This window comes from Solanum pennellii, chromosome 12 (assembly GCF_001406875.1).
Source record: "Solanum pennellii chromosome 12, SPENNV200".
Taxonomy (NCBI): Eukaryota; Viridiplantae; Streptophyta; class Magnoliopsida; order Solanales; family Solanaceae; genus Solanum; species Solanum pennellii.
The window spans coordinates 16858392-16877962 of record NC_028648.1 but is presented as its reverse complement, the minus strand read 5'-3'; the positions used below and the strand labels follow the sequence as shown (position 1 = coordinate 16877962).

Sequence of the window (19571 nt, the reverse complement as noted above, 5' to 3'; positions counted from 1 at the left end):
TGTTATGAAGTGAAGATCAGTGAAGCGAGGTGGGGATTCGATATCGGAACAAGGCGACAGCAGTAACTGTAGTAACTGAAATTTGGAAGAAGTAACTACCGTTAGAAAGGAACGGCTAGGATTTAATGGGAAGTAATGGTGAGGATGATGCCACGTAGATTGAAGGTGGTTATATAATAGTGGTTAGAGGAGAGAGAAGCATAACTAACTGTTGAGAAAAGTCACGTTTCTTTCCTCTCTTCTTCTCACGTTCCCTTCCTTTCTGCTTCTCTGTTTCTCTTCTATCTTCTTTCTCTGTACTTCCTTTTGTTCTCATCCTTCTTCTTCATTTTGCATTTACAGCTTTTCTATGGAGGTTATGAAGTTCTTAGTTGATAGTTCATTACGTGTAATTGAGACTTCCGATTATCAATAAAGTTGGTCTGGTTTCTGTGAATTTCAATTCAAATTGTAAATTGAATTTGTGATCTTATTAAGGTCATAACACAGTTCATCCAGGTTGGCGTCAAACTATATTAAGGAGATGACTGCTTTGCATGATAATCGTACTTGAGAGTTTGTTCCTTTACCTTAAAGCAAAACCACAGTTGGTTGTCGTTTGGTATTCACAGTTAAGGTAGGTTTGGATGGAGCTATTGATCGTCTCAAAGCAAGACTAGTTGTTAAAGGATACACTCATATGTATGGCATCGATTATGGAGATACTTCTTCACCAGTTGCCAAGATGGCTTCTGTCTGTCTTCTTATCTCTATGACAGCAATGAATCATTGGCCCCTTTTTCAACTGGACATCAAAAATGCATTCCTACATGGAGAGCTTGCTAAAGAGGTATATATGAAGCAACCAATAGGGTTTGTTACTCAGGGGGAGTCTAGACTAGTTTGTAAACTTTGTCGGTCCCTCTATGGTCTCAAGCAGTCTCCTAGAGCATGGTTTGGTCGTTTTCGAGTTGTGTTGTCCAACAATTTGGAATGATCCGAACAGAAGTTGATCCCTCTGTATCATATAGGCGTTCATCTCATGGCAAACATATTTTTTTAATTGTTTATGTTGATGATATTGCTATCACAAGAGATGATTATGAAGGTATTGCTCAACTCAAACAACACCTCTCAAGTCACTTTCGACTAAGGATTTGGGCAAGTTGAAATACTTTCTGGGCATTGAAGTGGCACAATCAGGCCATGGTATTGCTATTATTCAAAGGAAATATGCCTTAGACATTCTGGAAGATACTGGTATGTTGGATTGCAAACATGTGGCCAGTCCAGTGGATCCAAATACTAAGCTTATTCCAGGACAGGGGGAGACTCTAAAAGATCCTAGCAAATATCAGAGACTTGTTGACAAACTCAACTATCTCACGATCACGTGACCAGACATTTCATTTGTTGTTAGTATAGTTAGCCAGTTTTTGCAATCACCTTGCTATAGTCACTGGAATGCAGTTATTCGCATCCTGCAATATATCAAAAGCTATCCAGGACAAGGTTTATTGTATGAAGATAAGGGACACACCAACATAGTTGGATATTCTGATGCAGATTGGGCAGGATCTCCTTCGTACAGGCGGTTAGGTTATTGTGTTCTAATTGGAGGCAATCTAATATCTTAGAAAAGTAAAAAGCAAGCTGTCATAGCTAGATAAAGTGCAGAAGCAGAGTATCGAGCCATGACACTAGCTACATGTGAGCTTATATGGTTGAGACAACTTCTCCAAGAATTGAAGATGGGAGGAGTTGAACCGATGACATTGATTTGTGATAACCAAGCTGCCCTACATATCGATTCTAATGCAATGTTCCATGAAAGAACGAAGCACATTGAGATAGATTGTCACTTCATTGGAGAGAAGATTGAGACTGGATACATCAACACAAGTTTTGTCAACTCAATAGATCAACTGGCAGATATTTTCACAGAATCACTCCGAGGATCTAGAATTGACGATATATGTGGCAAACTAGGAGCTTATGACTTATATGCTCCAGCTTGAGGGGGAGTGTAAATTATGGTATATTTAGATGCTCTAGATATGAGAATATTCCTCAATCCCTTTAATTAAGTAGTTAGGATATTACATAATATTTTATTAGTTTCTTTCCTTATTTACATTATCTATAACAACTATTTAAGTCCATCAACTTGAGGGAATAATAAACAATTCAATTCCCCATATCTCTTTTTTTTCTTCTAATTTCTCATTGTGAAACTAAGTTTTAGGCCTAACTCACACCTCAAAAGCTAGCTCAAAGGGAGGAGGAATGCCCAAGCCTTATAAGGAGTCCACCCATCTCATTAATGACCGATGTGGGACTTTTGTCATTCTTTAACACCCCATCTCACGCCCAGTGCTTAGCATCTGGTGCGTGGACAATTTTTGATTTTGGGGGTCCCAACATCGGGTGAGACGGACCCTGCTCTGATACCAAGTGAAATTAGGTTTTAGGCCTAACTCACACCCAAAAGCTAGCTCAAAGGGAAGAGGATTGTCCAAGTCTTATAAGGAGTCCACCCATCTCATTAATCACCGGTGTGGGACTTTTGTCATTCTTTAATATACATAATATCTATGCTTTACCCAGGGAAATTGTAAAGCCTCTTAATACTTTAGAACTAGCTTGGACTAATTTAAGGGCTTAATGGTAGTAGTTAATGTGAGGCCGAAGTGTTTGGGACTTACTTGGGGATAACAGTGTGTTAGGGATATATTAATGGACGTACGATACGTTTTGGGACTTAGTTGGAGTGGTAGGAATGAACAAAAGAACAAAAAATAGGGAGAAAATGTTGTCCCAGGAAATGCAGAGGCCATGTGCCGCATGACCATCGGGTGGTAGTTGACAGAAGCACTCCCACACTGTGGCATGCTTAAGAGGGAAGGTCCCCGGTCTTCCCAAGATATATCCATGCAACACATAGTCATGACATGACATAAGGCCTATCAGCATATACGACGGGGGGGTTTGGTGGGAGAGAAAACACATTATTTTGGAACTTTTTTGAGATCTTCTGAGAAGGTCTTTGACCTAGACACTTCAAGGTAAGCAAAAGGAGAGAGTTGTGGACATTTTAAAGATTATTTCTAACTTCATTAAACATAGTCTTACATGGATTTACAATTATTTTTTTTAAAAAAAAAGCATGGTAAACCTTGATTATAAACATCCAATTGAGAATTTTCAAGGTTCTATTACATTCAGGTAATTCTACACCTATTACATCACTAGTTAGATTATGATTGTTAATCACGGTTGAGTAAAGGTGGTAATTCAAAATATTTTCTTGAATTTTCTTAACCTTCCGCTACTGTAATTTTTTATCTTCATATTTTACTTCCACATATTTTCTTGTCTTTATTTAAGTAACCCGATTTTTATCATCAGGTGTTGAATATGTGATTTGGAACATCACTAACCATGGTTCCAGCCCATTGGATTAGATGGTGGGTAAACTTAGTTCCAACAAATTGGTAGAGAACTCACAAATTAGAGAACTTAAGCTAATGTTCCTAAGTTAAAGAAAAAAAGTAGAAATACTTAGGCGTGCATTAATGTAAGTTGAATTCACCAGGTAGATTGTGAGTTTGTGATTCCTATTGCTTGAAGGAAGTGCGGGGAGAAGCTAAAGCTGAAATTTCCCAACTTACTAGTTGATAAGATTATGCCATATATGCATTTGATACATTGCTTAAAAACAATAAATCATGCTCTACCTATTGCCTTGTGTGACTTGTGTACTACTTGGTCTAGAACTCAGATAATTTGTTTTTATAGTAATCATAACCTTGTTTATGTGACCATGTTAACTTGTTATTGTTGTGTGCATTGATTGTATGCTTTACTCAAACTCACTTACTGGTGTCATCACATTCATTTTGGGAGAAGTAGCCAACCTCCCCAACCATGAGAGCCACAAAGATCAGGATTAGTGTTATGGTCTCTAGAGAAGGATCGATCATGTCCGAGATACATAAATTCAGCTCGTGAAAGGGAGGCTAAAACCTAGAGTTCAATGGAAGAGAGAACTCCGATCTCTTCAGCTCTTTAAAGGGAGACTGAAACCTTAGAGTTCAATCTAATCTCTTGCTTTTGTCTGAAATATGGCTCAATGATACCATAAGGTTCAAATCCTAGCTCCACCTCTGTTTAAGTTCGTACTTTAATATAGAACCAGTTATTCAGTTATTGGTTGAATTATGCCATTTTTTCAGTTAATACACTGATTAGAGTAATCACAGCGGAAAGAACCAAGGTTTGCTTGGCGGGTAGTGAGAGCCTGGTGCCAATAATGTCCACCAGAGCATTAAGGTGTGACAAAAATAAATCTGGCATTAGATAACATCCATGAACCTTTATGATTAAAAAAAAGGTGTCTTACCCTTGTTGCTTCATGATCAGGTTTCCCATGATTAAGAGTGACTGGAGATCTTCCCTTGAGTATGTAACTACCAAATATAAGCTTATCCATTAGTCATACAGCTTAAGAAACTGGTTTGGAAAAAAAAAAGAGGGTTGAAAAAACTATTTGACTAAGCAAAAGGAAAAATCTTACTGCTCTACAGCACTAAAAGCCAAACCAGGATACAGCCCATATTCAAATGCCTGCAAAAGAGAAATTAACAAGGATAAAAGATAAAACCGAGAATATTAACGGGAATCCTGTAGCTAATCTAATGAAAAAATAATAGTTGCTTCAATCTATAAGAGGCAACCAAATGTTGGTCATCAGAGCCATTTGTGTCCCTATATAAGGAAGAGCATAGAGGTGCATCCTCTCCAGCAAATATTGTGCATTATGCTCCAAGATATGTCAATAATATCGAGAAGATGCAATGTCATGATTTATTAACCTACCAAATATGCTCCTAAAAGGTTTTCGAAACACAACACTCACAGGGCGATAGTTCCTTGCGGTATATAGTTCTTCCCATATCCATGAACTTCGTAAATTGTCCCAATAATTTTCCATCTTCAAGCCTTCTTGGAGCATGCTGAATGCAGATTCTGCCGCTAGCATTCCTGTCTCAGATTTTTTAAGTCAACAGGTGCATTATTCATTTTCTTGAGTATAAGCAGAATAAAAGTCAGAAAAGTCCCATGCTTATATTGTTGTATTCCCCTGTGTTACATTAAAGAGTCTTTAGATGCATCAGTAGCTATGGGGCCGTGAAGCCCTTTAGGCTAAAGCATGACTGACAAGTGACAATGTTGGAGAATCAAATACTCATTAACGTGTAGTCTGCAACCAAGCAAGAATTACAAAAGTTCCGTTCAAAAGAACGACCTTAGCCTATTTGGACATGTATCTATGCACAGATACTAGATGAAATTGATTTTGGATACGTAGATATATAAAATTGATATTGGATACACAAATACATGAAATTGTGAAACTCAGATAAATTGTGAAATACAAATACATTATGAATATTTTCTATCAGTTACATGCACCTGGGGTGTATCTTTGCTCCTAGATACATGTATATATGCACGAATACACTAGATACTTGATTCCCGATACACTAATGAAATTGATATCGGATACACTGGGTGAAATTGATATTGGATACACTGGATGAAATTGATTATGAATACACAGACACATGAAATTTTGAAACTGAGATACATTGTGAAACACAGATATAGAGAAGTGGACGGACGAGAGAGGCGAGATACGTTCTCTAGAAACAGTGTATCCAGAGGCAAATATAACGTATCTAGATGTAACTTGGACAAAATATGTAATTACTGAAACTATCAATGTGTAATTGGCACCTATACTAGTGTGTTTTATGAAAGTTGCTTAAATGTTATCTATGTGAAACATCGAATTTTGAGTCATACGAGACTAATAAGTTTTGTAATGCAAACTTAGGGTAATGTATTCCAACGATGATTTAACTACTGAATTTTTCAATACAATGTTCGTTATGAATTTTGCACTCGAATAGCTTAAGCTATCCATCTGCAGGGCAACAATTTAAAATTAACTGAACACCGTGGAGTCTTCAATAAAGTAACTTCAACTTTCAATTAGTAAGATATGAAGCTATTATTTTGATTTTCCAGGTCAGACTAAGTACAAGAACAATAGGTAGTACCTGATTTCATAGCTGTATGAGTGCCCTTAATCTTCGGCACGTTTAAGAAGCCAGCTGAGCATCCCATAATTGCTCCACCAGGGAAAACTGGATATGGAATAGACTGGAATTTAACCAAATCATTTGTATTTGTATGACCAGGAATAAGTTTTAAAAAACATGCCTCGAGTATGTCAAAATAAGTATCAGAAGAGAGCTAAAGTACATTCAATTTATCAGACGTGTTCTCATATTGAACTGATATTCACAAATTTCTTTACTGAAAGGCGAAATCTACTAAACATATTGAGTTTGGAAAAAAAAGCATGACTAATCCTTATAAGCCATATCACAGATGCATATTAATATTACTATATGGCAAAGTCCCTAACGCACCAGCTCTTTAGAAACACATTATTGAAGCTGAGGAAATGCTATGAATAAGACAAGCAAGATGTGAATCCATAAAATAATAAGGAAAAGTATTATCCATCACACCTGAAAACCTCCTTCATTTAAAGACCGAGCACCATATTGGAGAACATTTCCACCCTCAAGAAGTGGCCTAATAGCAGGATGACGTTTAAACCTCTGAGATTTAGGATATGTGGAGTAAGTAACTAGATGCTTAAAACAAAAGGAATCTTGAAATTGCTTATTCTTTGAGCAAGTACCAAAGAGAACAGTAAGAGAACTCTACACAAACAGTAGTATCCTCATATTTACCTGATATTCCTCGTATGGATTCAGGAAAGGGTTCTGATAATCTAGAGCAACCACAAGGCCAACAGCGACTTGTCTGTCCTTCATATGATACAAGAAGGAACCTCCATAGGTCTTCTGGTCCAGAGGCCAACCAAGTGTGTGAAGCACATAACCAGGCTGATGTTTGTCTGCATCAATCTCCCAGACCTGAAATACAAACAAGTTCAAGAATCCACTGAAGTTGATATAAGATCATAATACATTTAAGTTTCAGGCGAAGAGTGATGTATATTTACTCCTCTTTATAAGTTTTTGAGAACCTAGATGAACAACCTATTTAGAATATAATGAAGTAAATAACCGTGTGCTACTCTCTACATGGTAAACCAAAGAATGTTCATGTTGCTCAAACTGAATACACTGACAATCCCACCAATCAATTCTCTTTGTTTCAGGTAGAATACAATGACTTTCTTCAGTGTCATGCGAGTAAGCTGATTTCTTCATCAATAGCTTCCATTGCCCAAGTTAGTAATCCTGTTGCTTGTATCTCATAGTCCACCACACTTGGCCCTATGGTTATGAACTCAGGTGCTTCTAACCACATTGGTGGCAACAAATTTTTATTGCCTAATATTACTTACTCTCAGTCCCTTCTCACTATTACATTAGCTAATGGTTCTCACACCATGGAAGCCGGAGTCGGTCAAGACAATCTCTTACCTTCCTTGACTCTAAATATGTCCTTTTTGTCCCTGACTGTCCCTTAGCCTCTTGTTAATAAGTCTTTTGGCTAAGGCTTTAATTGTTTCTTCTCATTTTTAGTGACTTCTTTGCCATACAGGGCAACAGTATGGGAAGGATGATCGGCGAAGGGCATGAGTCAAATGGACTTTATTATCTCAAATCTCACATATCCACTACAGTTTGTTCAATCTCAGCCTCCCCAGATTTAATCCACAGACGATTGGGACACCCTATTTTATCCAAACTTCATAGTCCTAATAATCGTGCAACGTCTATTTTTCATTAAGTTCATCTTGATATTTGGGTCATAGTATAGTCAGTGCTACATTGGGTTTTAAGTATTTTGTTACTTCCATCGGATAAGGCACAAGTACCACCGACTATGACCGGAATTCCTTAGACACAACTTAACTAAACTAAGGTCCTCCCCCCACCCAAAACTCATTTTTTTGTAATTTTATACACCTTTAATCTAACGTGGCACACTTCGTGAATCCATTTAGTTGAGGTGTGTGGGAGATGTTGGGATGCCACGTAATCCAGAAAGGTGCACAAAATTACAAAAAAAAAATGGGTTCGAAGGGGCAATAAGTCTTTAGTTTAGTTAAGGTGTATCTCTGGAATTTCGATTTAAGGGGGTACTTGTGCCTTATCCCTGCTTCCATTGATGATTACTCAAGGTGCACTTGGATGTTCTTAATGAAAGATTGTTTTGAATTATTTTTTCATATTTCAAACTTTTTGTGCTAAAATAAAAATCCAGTTTGGTGTTTCTATTCGCATTTTTCATAGTGATAATGCAAATGAATATTTATCATCTCAATTTAAAAATTATGTTTTCCCATGAAATTCTTCATCATACATCATGTCCTTACACTGCACAACAAAATGAGATTAAAAATAGAAAAAATAGGCATATTGTTGAGACTGCACACTCTTCACATGAAGCAAATGTTCCATCGCGATCTTGGGGGGATGCAATGCTTACCTCTTGTTATCTGATTAACCTTATGCATTCCTCGCTATTCATAATCAGGTAACACACTCTATTTTGTTTCCAAAGTCAACCTTATTCTCTCATCCAACATGAGTCTTTGGGAACACATGCTTTGTCCATATACTCACTCTAGGAAAAGACAAATTTGGTCCCCATCCTCTTACATGTCTTTCTCGGTTATTCAAGGGTATAGAAGGGATATTGATGCTTCTCAGCTGACCTCCAATAATACCTTATGTCAGCTGATGTTACTTTTCTTTGAAGGCCAGGCCTACTTTTACATCCTCTTCTGCTGAACAATTACACATTTATGAGGTTCTACCAGTTCTATCTTTTGGAGATCCTGCCACAGTTTATCCTTCCAAATCATCTCCTATGACTCTACTATCCTTATATGCACCTCCACCACTATTAACCTATCATCTTCCTTTGCGCCAGATGATTCATGCCCTCTGCCAGAATCCTTGCCTGATGAGGACTTGTCGACACAGAGTCCTTCCATCGCCACTCGAAAAGGTAAGTGCTCTACTCATAACCCTCATCCTAGTTATACTTGTTTGAGTTAACATCGTTTGTCACCGGCCAATTCTGCCTTTGTATAATCACTATCATCTGTGTCTATTCCCTACAGGTGAAGCTCTTTCTCATCTAAACTGGCAACAAGCTATGATTGAAGAGATGTCTGCCTTACACTCTAGTGGTACTTGGGAGTTGTTTCCTCTACCTCGAGATAAATCTACACCTTGGTTGTCGGTGGGTATTTTCTGTAAAAGGCAGGCCTCAATGAACAGATTGATCGCCTAAAAGCTCTACTAGTGGCCAAGGGTTATACACAGATTTATGGTCTTGACTATGGTGATACTCTCTCTCCTGTGGCCAAGATTGCTTCAGTCTGTCTCTTTTTATCCATGGCTATGGTTCATCATTGGCCTCTCTACCAATTAGATATTAGAAATGCCTTTCTTCAAGGGCATCTCGAACATGAGGTATATATGGAGTACCACCTGCTTTTGTTGCTCAATAAGAGTCTAAGTAACATGGTGTTTAAGATGAATTTAAATTTTATAATTTTTCTCAATAACCCAGAAATGTGCTTGTGACCTGGCCTTTGGACCAATCACAGCCTTCTAAACCCAGTGGATAATGGGGCCGCCACTCTACCCTTCTCCACTTAAATACTGGGTTCGCTTTGCATGGTGTGGGGTTTGAACTTGTGACTTAAGCCACAAATCCTCCACCTTTTGCCACTCGCGCTAGGCCTTAGGAGCTTTTAGATAGGTTGTTTGAATTGTTGAGAGATTTTAAGTTGTTTTGAACTTTCTTTTGAAACTAAAAAAAAAAGAGTTTAAAACAACCTAAAATTTAAATTTTAGATTGTGTAGATTATATTTTTTTATGTTGGCTATTTAAAGCCCCTCAATGCTTATTTCAATCATTTTTTTGCTGCCCCATTTTTGAAAAAACACAAACAGTAATAAAGTGGTTAATTTGTTAGAAGAAAAAGTGATAACAAATGTTTTAATCGACAGTATACCAAAGTCATGGTGTTCCTAGTTCCTGCTCTAGATGTCTGTCCACTAAAAGGAACTTATTTCTAAGAAGCTAATTGATCAATATAGGTACCAGGCCTAAGAAAAGGAGGGAAGTAATGCCTGCAGGGTAAAGGTTATTGTTAATTATGATATATTTGGATAGTGTACATATGAGAATTTTCAAATATAGTATTGATTAAATAATCTAGATATGAGAATATTCTCTAATCTCTTTAATTAGGCAGTTAGGAGATTGTGTAATATTTTATCATCTTCTTTCCTTATTTACATTATTATCTCCTCTTCTTCTTTCTTCTTCTATTTCTCATGGTATCGGGAGCTATTCGGGTTTTTTGGCCCTCTCTCTGAATGTTCTTTAATTTCAGTAACAGAAACTGAAAAACATAGAGTGATTGATCAACTGATTGCTAAAACAACCATACCAGAAAATTGTCAAGTCTCATCTTTCACTTTCTCCAATACTTCTTTTTGTGACAAAAAAAAGGAGGCTCATAATGGATGAACCATCTTAATCTATCACTTTAACTGGAGCAGACATAATGACCTTCTTCAGTACCAAATATTAAAGCAACAATCATCAATTGCTTGCACGTGAGTCACAGGGTTGTACCTACACTCCATCCCAAAACCACATGTTGCTTTCACTTCTGTTGTTTCTTCTGAATTGCTTCATAGTCAATTGGGTCATCCAAGTCTCCTGAATTGTAAAAGATGGTCCACAGTTTATCTAGTTTATCTTTGTAAGAATGTGAGTCATGTCAACTTGGTAAGCACACTCGTTCCTCTTTCCCAAAAGTGTCAATAATAGGTCCACCTCTATGTTTGAAATCTTCCATTAGGATATATGGGTCCAAGTCGTGTCAGTTCTTCCTTAGACTTTCATTATTTTGTTACTTTTATTGATGACTATTCTCGATGCACGTGGTTATATTTAATGAAAAATAGATCTGGGCTATTCTCTATCTCTCAGAAATTTCATGCTAACATTCGCAATCAATTTGGTATTTCCATTAAGAAGTTAATTAGTGATAATGCCCGAGAATACTTCTCTACTTCTCTCTCTTTCTAATGTCATTCCAGGCATATTGCTTGTTGTGCACATACTCCTCAACAAAAATGGAGTTGCTGAGCGGAAGACATCTAATTGAATAGCTCAAACATTGTTCATTCACAATCATGTCCCTCTACGTTTTTGGGGTGATGTTGCTGCTTGCTAATTAATCAATCACATGCCTTCATCTGTATTGCAGTATCAAAGTCCTTTACCGGGACCAAAATCTTCCTCCACGTGTGTTTGCTTCCAATTGTTATGTTCATAACCTTACCCCCAGAAAAGATAAACTTCAACAAGGCTTTTAAATGTGTCTTTCTTGGGTATTCTCGTCTATAAAAAGGTTGTAAATGCTTTGATCTCTCTACAATAAGTACTTGATCACTGTAGATGTTACTTTTTTGGTGACTTCTCCATATTCTTCTCCTAATACGAAAAATCAGAAGACCATAGCAGTCCTTCCCATTCCAACCCCAGCTCCACCTCCAACTCTTAAGGTCTATTGCCGACGACCTCAACCTCCTGCTGGACTTGCTAATCCAGTTGGTATTTCTAACTCTGATACAGGTGCACATAGCAATCTTGGTGACTCATTACCTGCTCCAACAATGTCTTCTGCTACAGTCGAGCACTTACCAATGATCTTCCCATTGATCTTCGTGAAGGTACTAGAACCACTGCCAATCGAACTCTTGCTTATTCTTATTCAAGTTATCGTAGTTGTCACCTTCATATCATGCCCTTACTAGCATATTATCAGTCAAAGTTTCTAAGATTGTGGCAGAAGCACTAGTTCATCCAGGTGGGCGTCAAACTATGATTAAGGAGATAACTGCTTTGCATGATAATCGTATTTGAGAGTCTGTTCCTTTATCTTAAAGCAAAACCACAGTTGGTTGTCGTTCGGTATTCACAGTTAAGGTAGGTTTGGATGGAGCTATTGATCGTCTCAAAGCAAGACTAGTTGCTAAAGGATACACTCATATTTATGGCATCGATTATGGAGATACTTCTTCACCAGTTGCCAAGATGGCTTCTGTCTGTCTTCTTATCTCTATGGCAGCAATGAATCATTGGCCCCTTTTTCAACTGGACATCAAAAATGCATTCCTACATGGAGAGCTTGCTAAAGAGGTATATATGAAGCAACCAATAGGGTTTGTTACTCAGGGGGAGTCTAGACTAGTTTGTAAACTTTGTCGGTCCCTCTATGGTCTCAAGCAGTCTCCTAGAGCATGGTTTGGTCGTTTTCGAGTTGTGTTGTCCAACAATTTGGAATGATCCGAACAGAAGTTGATCCCTCTGTATCATATAGGCGTTCATCTCATGGCAAACATATTTTTTTAATTGTTTATGTTGATGATATTGCTATCACAAAAGATGATTATGAAGGTATTGATTGCTCAACTCAAACAACACCTCTCAAGTCACTTTCGACTAAGGATTTGGGCAAGTTGAAATACTTTCTGGGCATTGAAGTGGCACAATCTGGCCATGGTATTGCTATTATTCAAAGGAAATATGCCTTAGACATTCTGGAAGATGCTGGTATGTTGGATTGCAAACATGTGGCCAGTCCAGTGGATCCAAATACTAAGCTTATTCCAGGAAAGGGGGAGCCTCTAAAAGATCCTAGCAAATATCAGAGACTTGTTAGACTTGTTGGCAGACTCAACTATCTTACGAGACATCTCATTTGTTGTAATTGTAGTTGGCCAAATTTTGCAATCAACTGGTGATAGACATTATCGCATCCTGCGATATATCAAAAGCTCCCCGGGACAAGGTTTATTTTTTGAAGACAAGGGACACACCAACATTGTTGGATATTCTGATGCAGATTGGGTAGGTCTCCTTCTGACAGGCGGTCCACTTCAGGTTATTGTATTCTTATTGGAGGCAATCTAATCTTGGAAAAGTAAAAAGCAAGCTGACGTAGCTAGATCAGGTGTAAAGGCAGAATATCAAGCTATGGCACTAGCTACATGTGAGCTTATATGGTTGAGACAACTCCTCCAATAATTGAAGATGGGAGGAGTTGAGCCTATGACATTGATTTGTGATAACCAAGTTGCACTACCTATCACTTCTAATGTAGTGTTCCATGGAACGAAGCACATTGAGATAGATTGTCACTTCATTCGAGAGAAGATTGAGACTGGATACATCACAACAAGTTTTGTCAACTCAAAAGATCAACTGGTGGATATTTTCACAAAATCACTCCGAGGACTCAGAATTGACTATATTTGCGGCAAACAAGGAGCATATGACCTATACACTCCATCGTGAGGCGGAGTGTTAATATATATTTGGATAGTCTAGTTATGACAATCTATAAATATGGTATGATTAAATAATCTAGATATGAGAATATTCCCTAATCTCTTAAATTAGGCAGTTAGGAGATTGTGTAATATTTTATTATCTTCGTTCCTATTTACATTATGTGTAAAAGCTCTTTAATCCCATCAACTTGAGGGAATGATCCATCAATTAAATTCTCAATATCTCTTCTTCTAATTTTGCAATTATCTCCGGTGTAAGTTGCAAGTTGGTGAACTTGCATTTTCTGCATACCCATGAATTCCCCCACCCCCTTAGTTGTGATCAGGAGACTTCCGAGATCACGTTGGTGAGCTTTATGATTGCCAGGATGAATCAGTAATTAAATAGACGTTTTTGCATCAAGATAGAGTAAAGAAAAGAGAGTCAGAAGAAAATTACCTCTTTGATTCCTAAAGCATAGGTTTGATGTTGCCCCTGCCCTTTCTCTCTCAAGTTGTACTTCTTGATTAATTTCTGACAGGATAAAAAGGTCAACAGTCGGTGCTGAACTTCAAATGATGTATAGGACATAAAAATAGTTGATAGAGACGAAAGAATAAACCTTCTGCATACCTCTGATAAAGATCCTCTACATCCTTCTGCCAGGAGAGTAACACGCCCTACACACACCATCATAGAAAACAGGGGTTAGTAAACTAGGAAGTACGGGTAATGAGCCAAATGGTGTAGCGTCCCTCAAACTTCTTAATTTGTTTGGGCTTAATACATGCTTAGTTACATGTTAAGTGATGAATAATATATGTGGAAGATACCATATGTTACTGTAAATGTTGTTGAGATAAAGATACATGTGTTGTGTGAATGATTTTTGGAATGTATTAAAGTGGTATTGTAGCAAAAGTGGGAAGATTATAGAGTTCTGATATGAAAATCATTCTCAGGCGATTCACACCATACTTTTGCATCGTATAGCTATTGCACAAAGGTCATTTTTGGCCTGGACAGTTTCATGATATAACGCAAGTAACGCGTGAAACGTGATCCTCACCAAGGCCAAAAAGGTGAGGCGGGACAGTGAAAGAGAGTTGTGTAACACTACAGCTCAATATGAACAATTGTATCTCACGGAAATAATCAGGATGCATGACTGGTAATCCAATGTCGATTATATCATACAGAAGTGCAGTTCACCACACTCTTCTGGTAATCGCGGTTGAGTCCCACATCGGTTATTAAAGGGATGTGTTGTCTGATTCTCTTTAATGGTCCTGGGAAATCCTCCTCTCATGAGCAAGCTTTTGGGAATGAGTTAGGCCCAAGATCATTTTCTTTAATAACCCTTTCGAGCGGATTTTGGAACACAAGTAAACTTGAGCACGTTTATCACCCTTAGACCGACATGAAAACTGAAAGACCTACTCAACCACTTGAGGATATGCATGGGCATGTGCCATCGACTTCGGTAGCAATTAGGATGAGCATCTCCGGATTAATAGAGCTTGCTTATAACAATATCTATAAGGGAGCATCAAAATGGCGCCATTCGAATTATCATATGGGTGTCAGTATATATCTTCTGTTGGATATTTTGAACAGTCGGAAGCCAAACTTCTTGGCTCAGATCTTGTACAAGAATCCTTGGAGAAAGTTAGACATGATTAAGAGTCTTAGAATAGCAGAAAGTTGTGAAAATTCCTGTTTGCCATTGGACAAGAGGCACCGAGAGGTCGAGTTCATGGTTGACAACTATATGTTTTTTGAAGATTTCACCGATGAAAAAGGTAATGAGGTTTGGTAAGAATGGTAACTTGATTTGAGGTTCATTGGGTTATATGAAATTCTCACACAGATTGAAACATGACCTATCAACCTGCCTTGCTACCAGAGTTGTAATAAAACCTCCTTGCATCTATCCTATGAAACTCTGGGAGTGATCCTTCATGTGTTGTTCGATCTTAGACTGTGGAACTTGATGAGAAACCATCATATGAAGAAGTTCCTGTGGCATACAATTTTTGTTTTTTTTGAGAACTTAAGTTCGTATGTTGGTATACTTGATAGGCAAGTTCACAAATTCAAAACAAACGAGGTTGTTGGCTTAGCATCACTAGCAGCATTGGAGCCTCTATATCAGTGTCTCACCTTTTGTATGAAGATGACACACAAATATTCTGTGGGCAGAGAAATTTTAGCAGCATTATCTTGATCTATCCCTTCTTATTTTTATTATTTCAGGTCCCATATATTTATATGCTAAAAAGCATTTTGTCTCCAGTGAATGAGGTGCCTACCCGGAGTAATTTAGCTAGCATAATGTGTTGTGGCATTGGCACGTTGCCTACAATATATCTAGGATTGCCTCTGCAAGCCAAATACTAGTCAGAGGAAGTATGGAGTGGAGCAACTGAAAAAGTGGAGAAAAAACTGGCTGCTTGGCAAATTCAATATCTTTCACTGTGGGGAAGAGTGACTCTAATCAACAGCGTCCTTGACAGTATTCATACTTGCATTATATCTCTTTTTCCAATGCCGAGCAAAGTCCTTCAAAAACTTGACAAACTGGGAAGATCCTTCCTCTGGGAAGGAAACAGGCCACAAATTCCCCCTGGTGGAATGGCCTTACTGTAATTCAACAAAAAATACAGGGCGGACTGGGGATAAGAGACTTGGCTAAGCACAACAAATGTCTGCTACTGAAATGGTTATGAAGGTATGGGCAAGAGGGTCCAGTTGTGAGAGCCAAGTATGGCCATCAGGACAATTGGAGCACTGGGAGAGCTAGAGCCTCAAATGGAGTGGGTCCTTGGAAGCACATTAAAAACTTGGATTATTTCTAGCAAGACATCTTTTTCAAGATCGGCAGTGGTTCTATGGTGAAATTCTAGATAGAGAACTGGCTTGGTGACTCCACTTTGCAAGTCATGTACCCATCTCTTTTTCTATTAGCCACTAACCCCAATTCCATGGTGGAGGAAATTAGATCAGGCAGCACATGGGATGTTTAATTTAGGAGGAATATGGAATATTGGGAGCTATATGATGTATTTGATCTGTTGGAAAGATCAAATAGTTGTACAGTTGATAGCCAAAGCTCTGACAGAAGGACATGGGGCAGTTCCAGGGAGGGTACATACAGTGTAAAGGCAGGCTATCACCAGATGTGCTCACGGAATGAGTTATTAGCCTGGAAGTTAATTTGGAGAACAAAATTACCCCCAAAAGTAAGTTGTTTGACTTGGACAGCACTAAAAGGGGCCATCCTGACTCAAGCCAATCTATGTAGAAGAAATTTCAGCTTGTGAATGGATGTTATGTGTGCTTAACTTGAAATCTATCAACCATCTTTTTTTGCATTGCCCAGTGGCTGCTATCCTCTGGCACATGTTCCTATCAGTATTTTGTCTCAATTGGACACAACCCCAGAGTATCAAGGAAGCTGTTAAAAGTTGAAACTTTTGGAAAGTCGGCAAAGGCGTCAAGATCATCAAGCAAATGATCCCAAGTTGTATTATCTGGAGTGTGGACAGAAAGGAATAGAAGATGTTTTGATGGATTTCAACTCCTAACTCAGTACTTAAGGCTAGGTGTCTACTACAGCTTTTTAGTTGCAGTAATTATGCTCCTGTAAATGATGTTGTTTCTTTTGTAGATTTCATTGGCTCTGTGAGCCTAGCTTAACAGCCTACTTTTGCTTTTGGTTAGCTCCGATGCTTATAGAACTTTTTCTCTTTGGAGCTAACATCACTTTTTGTAATCTTTGCATCTTCTTGATGCCAGCAATACGACATGTTACTTCATCAAAAAAGAGTAAACTAGGAAATTAGAGGACACGGAAACAAGATATCCTCACCTATGCCAAAGCAAAGTATTTGAGGATGACTGTTCCTAAGTGGGAGAATATTGCTCCCTACAAAACTTTAATTTGTTTAACCTTAATACATGCTTAATTATGTTCATAAGTGATGGATAATATGTGTGGATGATATCATATGTGTGGAACATGTTGTTGATTACATTCTACCCTCCACAGATCCTACTTTAGTGGACTATACTGGGTATGGTGTTGTTGTGGTTGATTTTACCATCTGAGTTACCTTTCTGCCCTATAAAGCTCCATATGAATAGCATCATGTTCCAACTGATACTAATTGAACTGATGTTCCAGTTTGGATTGTTGGCAATTAGTTTCCACAGCACACACAAATACTCACCACAAACTTCTGGAACAATTAAACTGAACTGGGGTGTTGTAATGTAAGTACTGAGATATTTGATTAACTCCCTCTATAATCTTATAGGGCACAAATAACATTAATGATTATATTCAATTTACTTGAATTATAGAGTCAACTCACAGATCAAAATTGTTACTGGGGATAGTTGATGTTAAAATAAAGGGAGATTTGTAACTTCCATTAGATAGTCATCTAAAAACTGCAGTAACTGTGGACAGAATGTAAATTTGGAGAACTTCTTTGCAGAAAATAAACAAGGAAAAAAATGAGTAACAGAACTTGCCCTTCAGTGCAACACCATGCTGGTAGTTCTCTTTTCTGGAACCATCCTTAGCCACTCCCATATCATTAGTAGCAATACCAGTAACCTCGTTGTGTTCGTTGCATAAAATCTGAAATGTTTCCAGCTTAGCAAGGAAATATCAAAAAAAAAAATAATGAAATAATCCAGAATAGTGAGGCTAATACCTCACTAGCAGCAAAACCTGGGTATATTTCAACTCCTAGCTCTTCAGCTTTCTGCCCCAACCAACGTACCAACTGACTCAAACTGCATTACCATGATTCTAAAGATTTAACATACACGGAAAACTCGTAACTACATCAGCAAATTGTGCATTCCTTTAAAGAAGAAAAGCATGCACATTTCTGTCTGTATGATGATATCGGAGGGTGTATGGACCACCAAGTATGATATCATGGCCTAATGGTATTAACATTGTTTTACCCTGTGCGCAGCCAAAGGGTAGCGGCTGCGGGTTTCCCTTGTCATAAAAAAAAGTATGTAAGTGGGGATTCGCATCTAGTGCTTCAGTTACATATTTGCAAAGGAACTGCACTCGCTTCCCTTCTAACGTAACAAATGTCAAATACAAGGATACACCTATCAAGCACCAGTCAAGGCCAAATCGGACCATGTTAACCATTGGACTAATTCCTTACCCTTCCAAATACTGTTACCCCACTCAAACAATGTGTATATGAAAATGCTCTGGCCAAGCAACCATTCTCTATAAGTTGAAGCTTCATGGTTAGTAAAACATCACAGAAGTGCAATTGTGTGATGTTTCAAAAAAAAAATTAGTAGTATTTGAAGTTAAGATGGAAAAAAAGGTATTTGGAAGTTGAAGTTGTGTTTGAGCATGCAGTCGCTTGAAAAAATATTGAAGTTTTGTGAAGAAAAAAATTACTTGAAAACTTTTTTTCAAGTTTGGAGTGAAAAATTGACGCAAAGCATAGCCAAATTGGTTTTCTGAAAGAAAAAAAAAAGAAAAATTTCATGTCCAAACAGATCCTGAGTTGGAAATGCTCATCCACGACATACTTTGCTACTTTTCAATCATCAAAAGTACTGCAATCCATTCAATACATATTTCCATATCTTAAAATTGACCCTGATACATCTGCAAATTAGTTGATCAAGGACTTTGTGGCCAATCTTTTTTTTTAAAATACTAGGAGAGAAAAGATTAGGAATGAACACATCTGGCACAAGGTAGGAGTGGCTCCGATAGAGGGCAAGATGCGGGAAACGAGGTTGAGATGGTTCGGGCATGTGCAAAGAAGATGTATGGATAACCCAACTCGGACGTGTGAGAGGTTGACCATGGATAGTTTGAAGAGAGGTCGAGGTAGGCCAAAGAGATATTGCGGGTCATCGGAGGTTATGAAGGACAAAGTTTAGACAGAACATGTTGCTGCTTTAGCTTACTAAGAACATGACCATAGATGGGAGATTATGCGGGAAACGGAGCAGGATATAAGGATAGTTAGATAATTAAGTGTAGTCGTAGTTGTACTTCGATTAGACATTATTTCTTGCCCTTTGACTATTAGTTGTACAATTAGGCGTAGTATTACTCTTGTAGTTTTCTTTTCTTTGAGTTTGGTTATTCTCAATTGTTTATGTAC

At 37.9% G+C, this 19571-nt stretch overlaps 1 protein-coding gene across 1 annotated transcript in view; it reads right to left on the bottom strand.

Annotated features, from left to right (window-relative positions):
• Positions 1-19571, bottom strand: part of LOC107005288 (electron transfer flavoprotein-ubiquinone oxidoreductase, mitochondrial) — a 31365-nt gene that overhangs the window by 7290 nt on the left and 4504 nt on the right. Inside the window, exons 4-13 of the mRNA XM_015203841.2 lie at positions 18129-18210; positions 17944-18052; positions 14038-14084; positions 13864-13938; positions 6810-6995; positions 6582-6674; positions 6105-6207; positions 4898-5022; positions 4556-4605; positions 4382-4448 (exon numbers count right to left, since the gene is read on the bottom strand). Coding sequence (XP_015059327.1) covers positions 4382-4448; positions 4556-4605; positions 4898-5022; positions 6105-6207; positions 6582-6674; positions 6810-6995; positions 13864-13938; positions 14038-14084; positions 17944-18052; positions 18129-18210 — 937 coding nt within the window. The remainder of the gene's footprint in view (positions 1-4381; positions 4449-4555; positions 4606-4897; positions 5023-6104; positions 6208-6581; positions 6675-6809; positions 6996-13863; positions 13939-14037; positions 14085-17943; positions 18053-18128; positions 18211-19571) is intronic.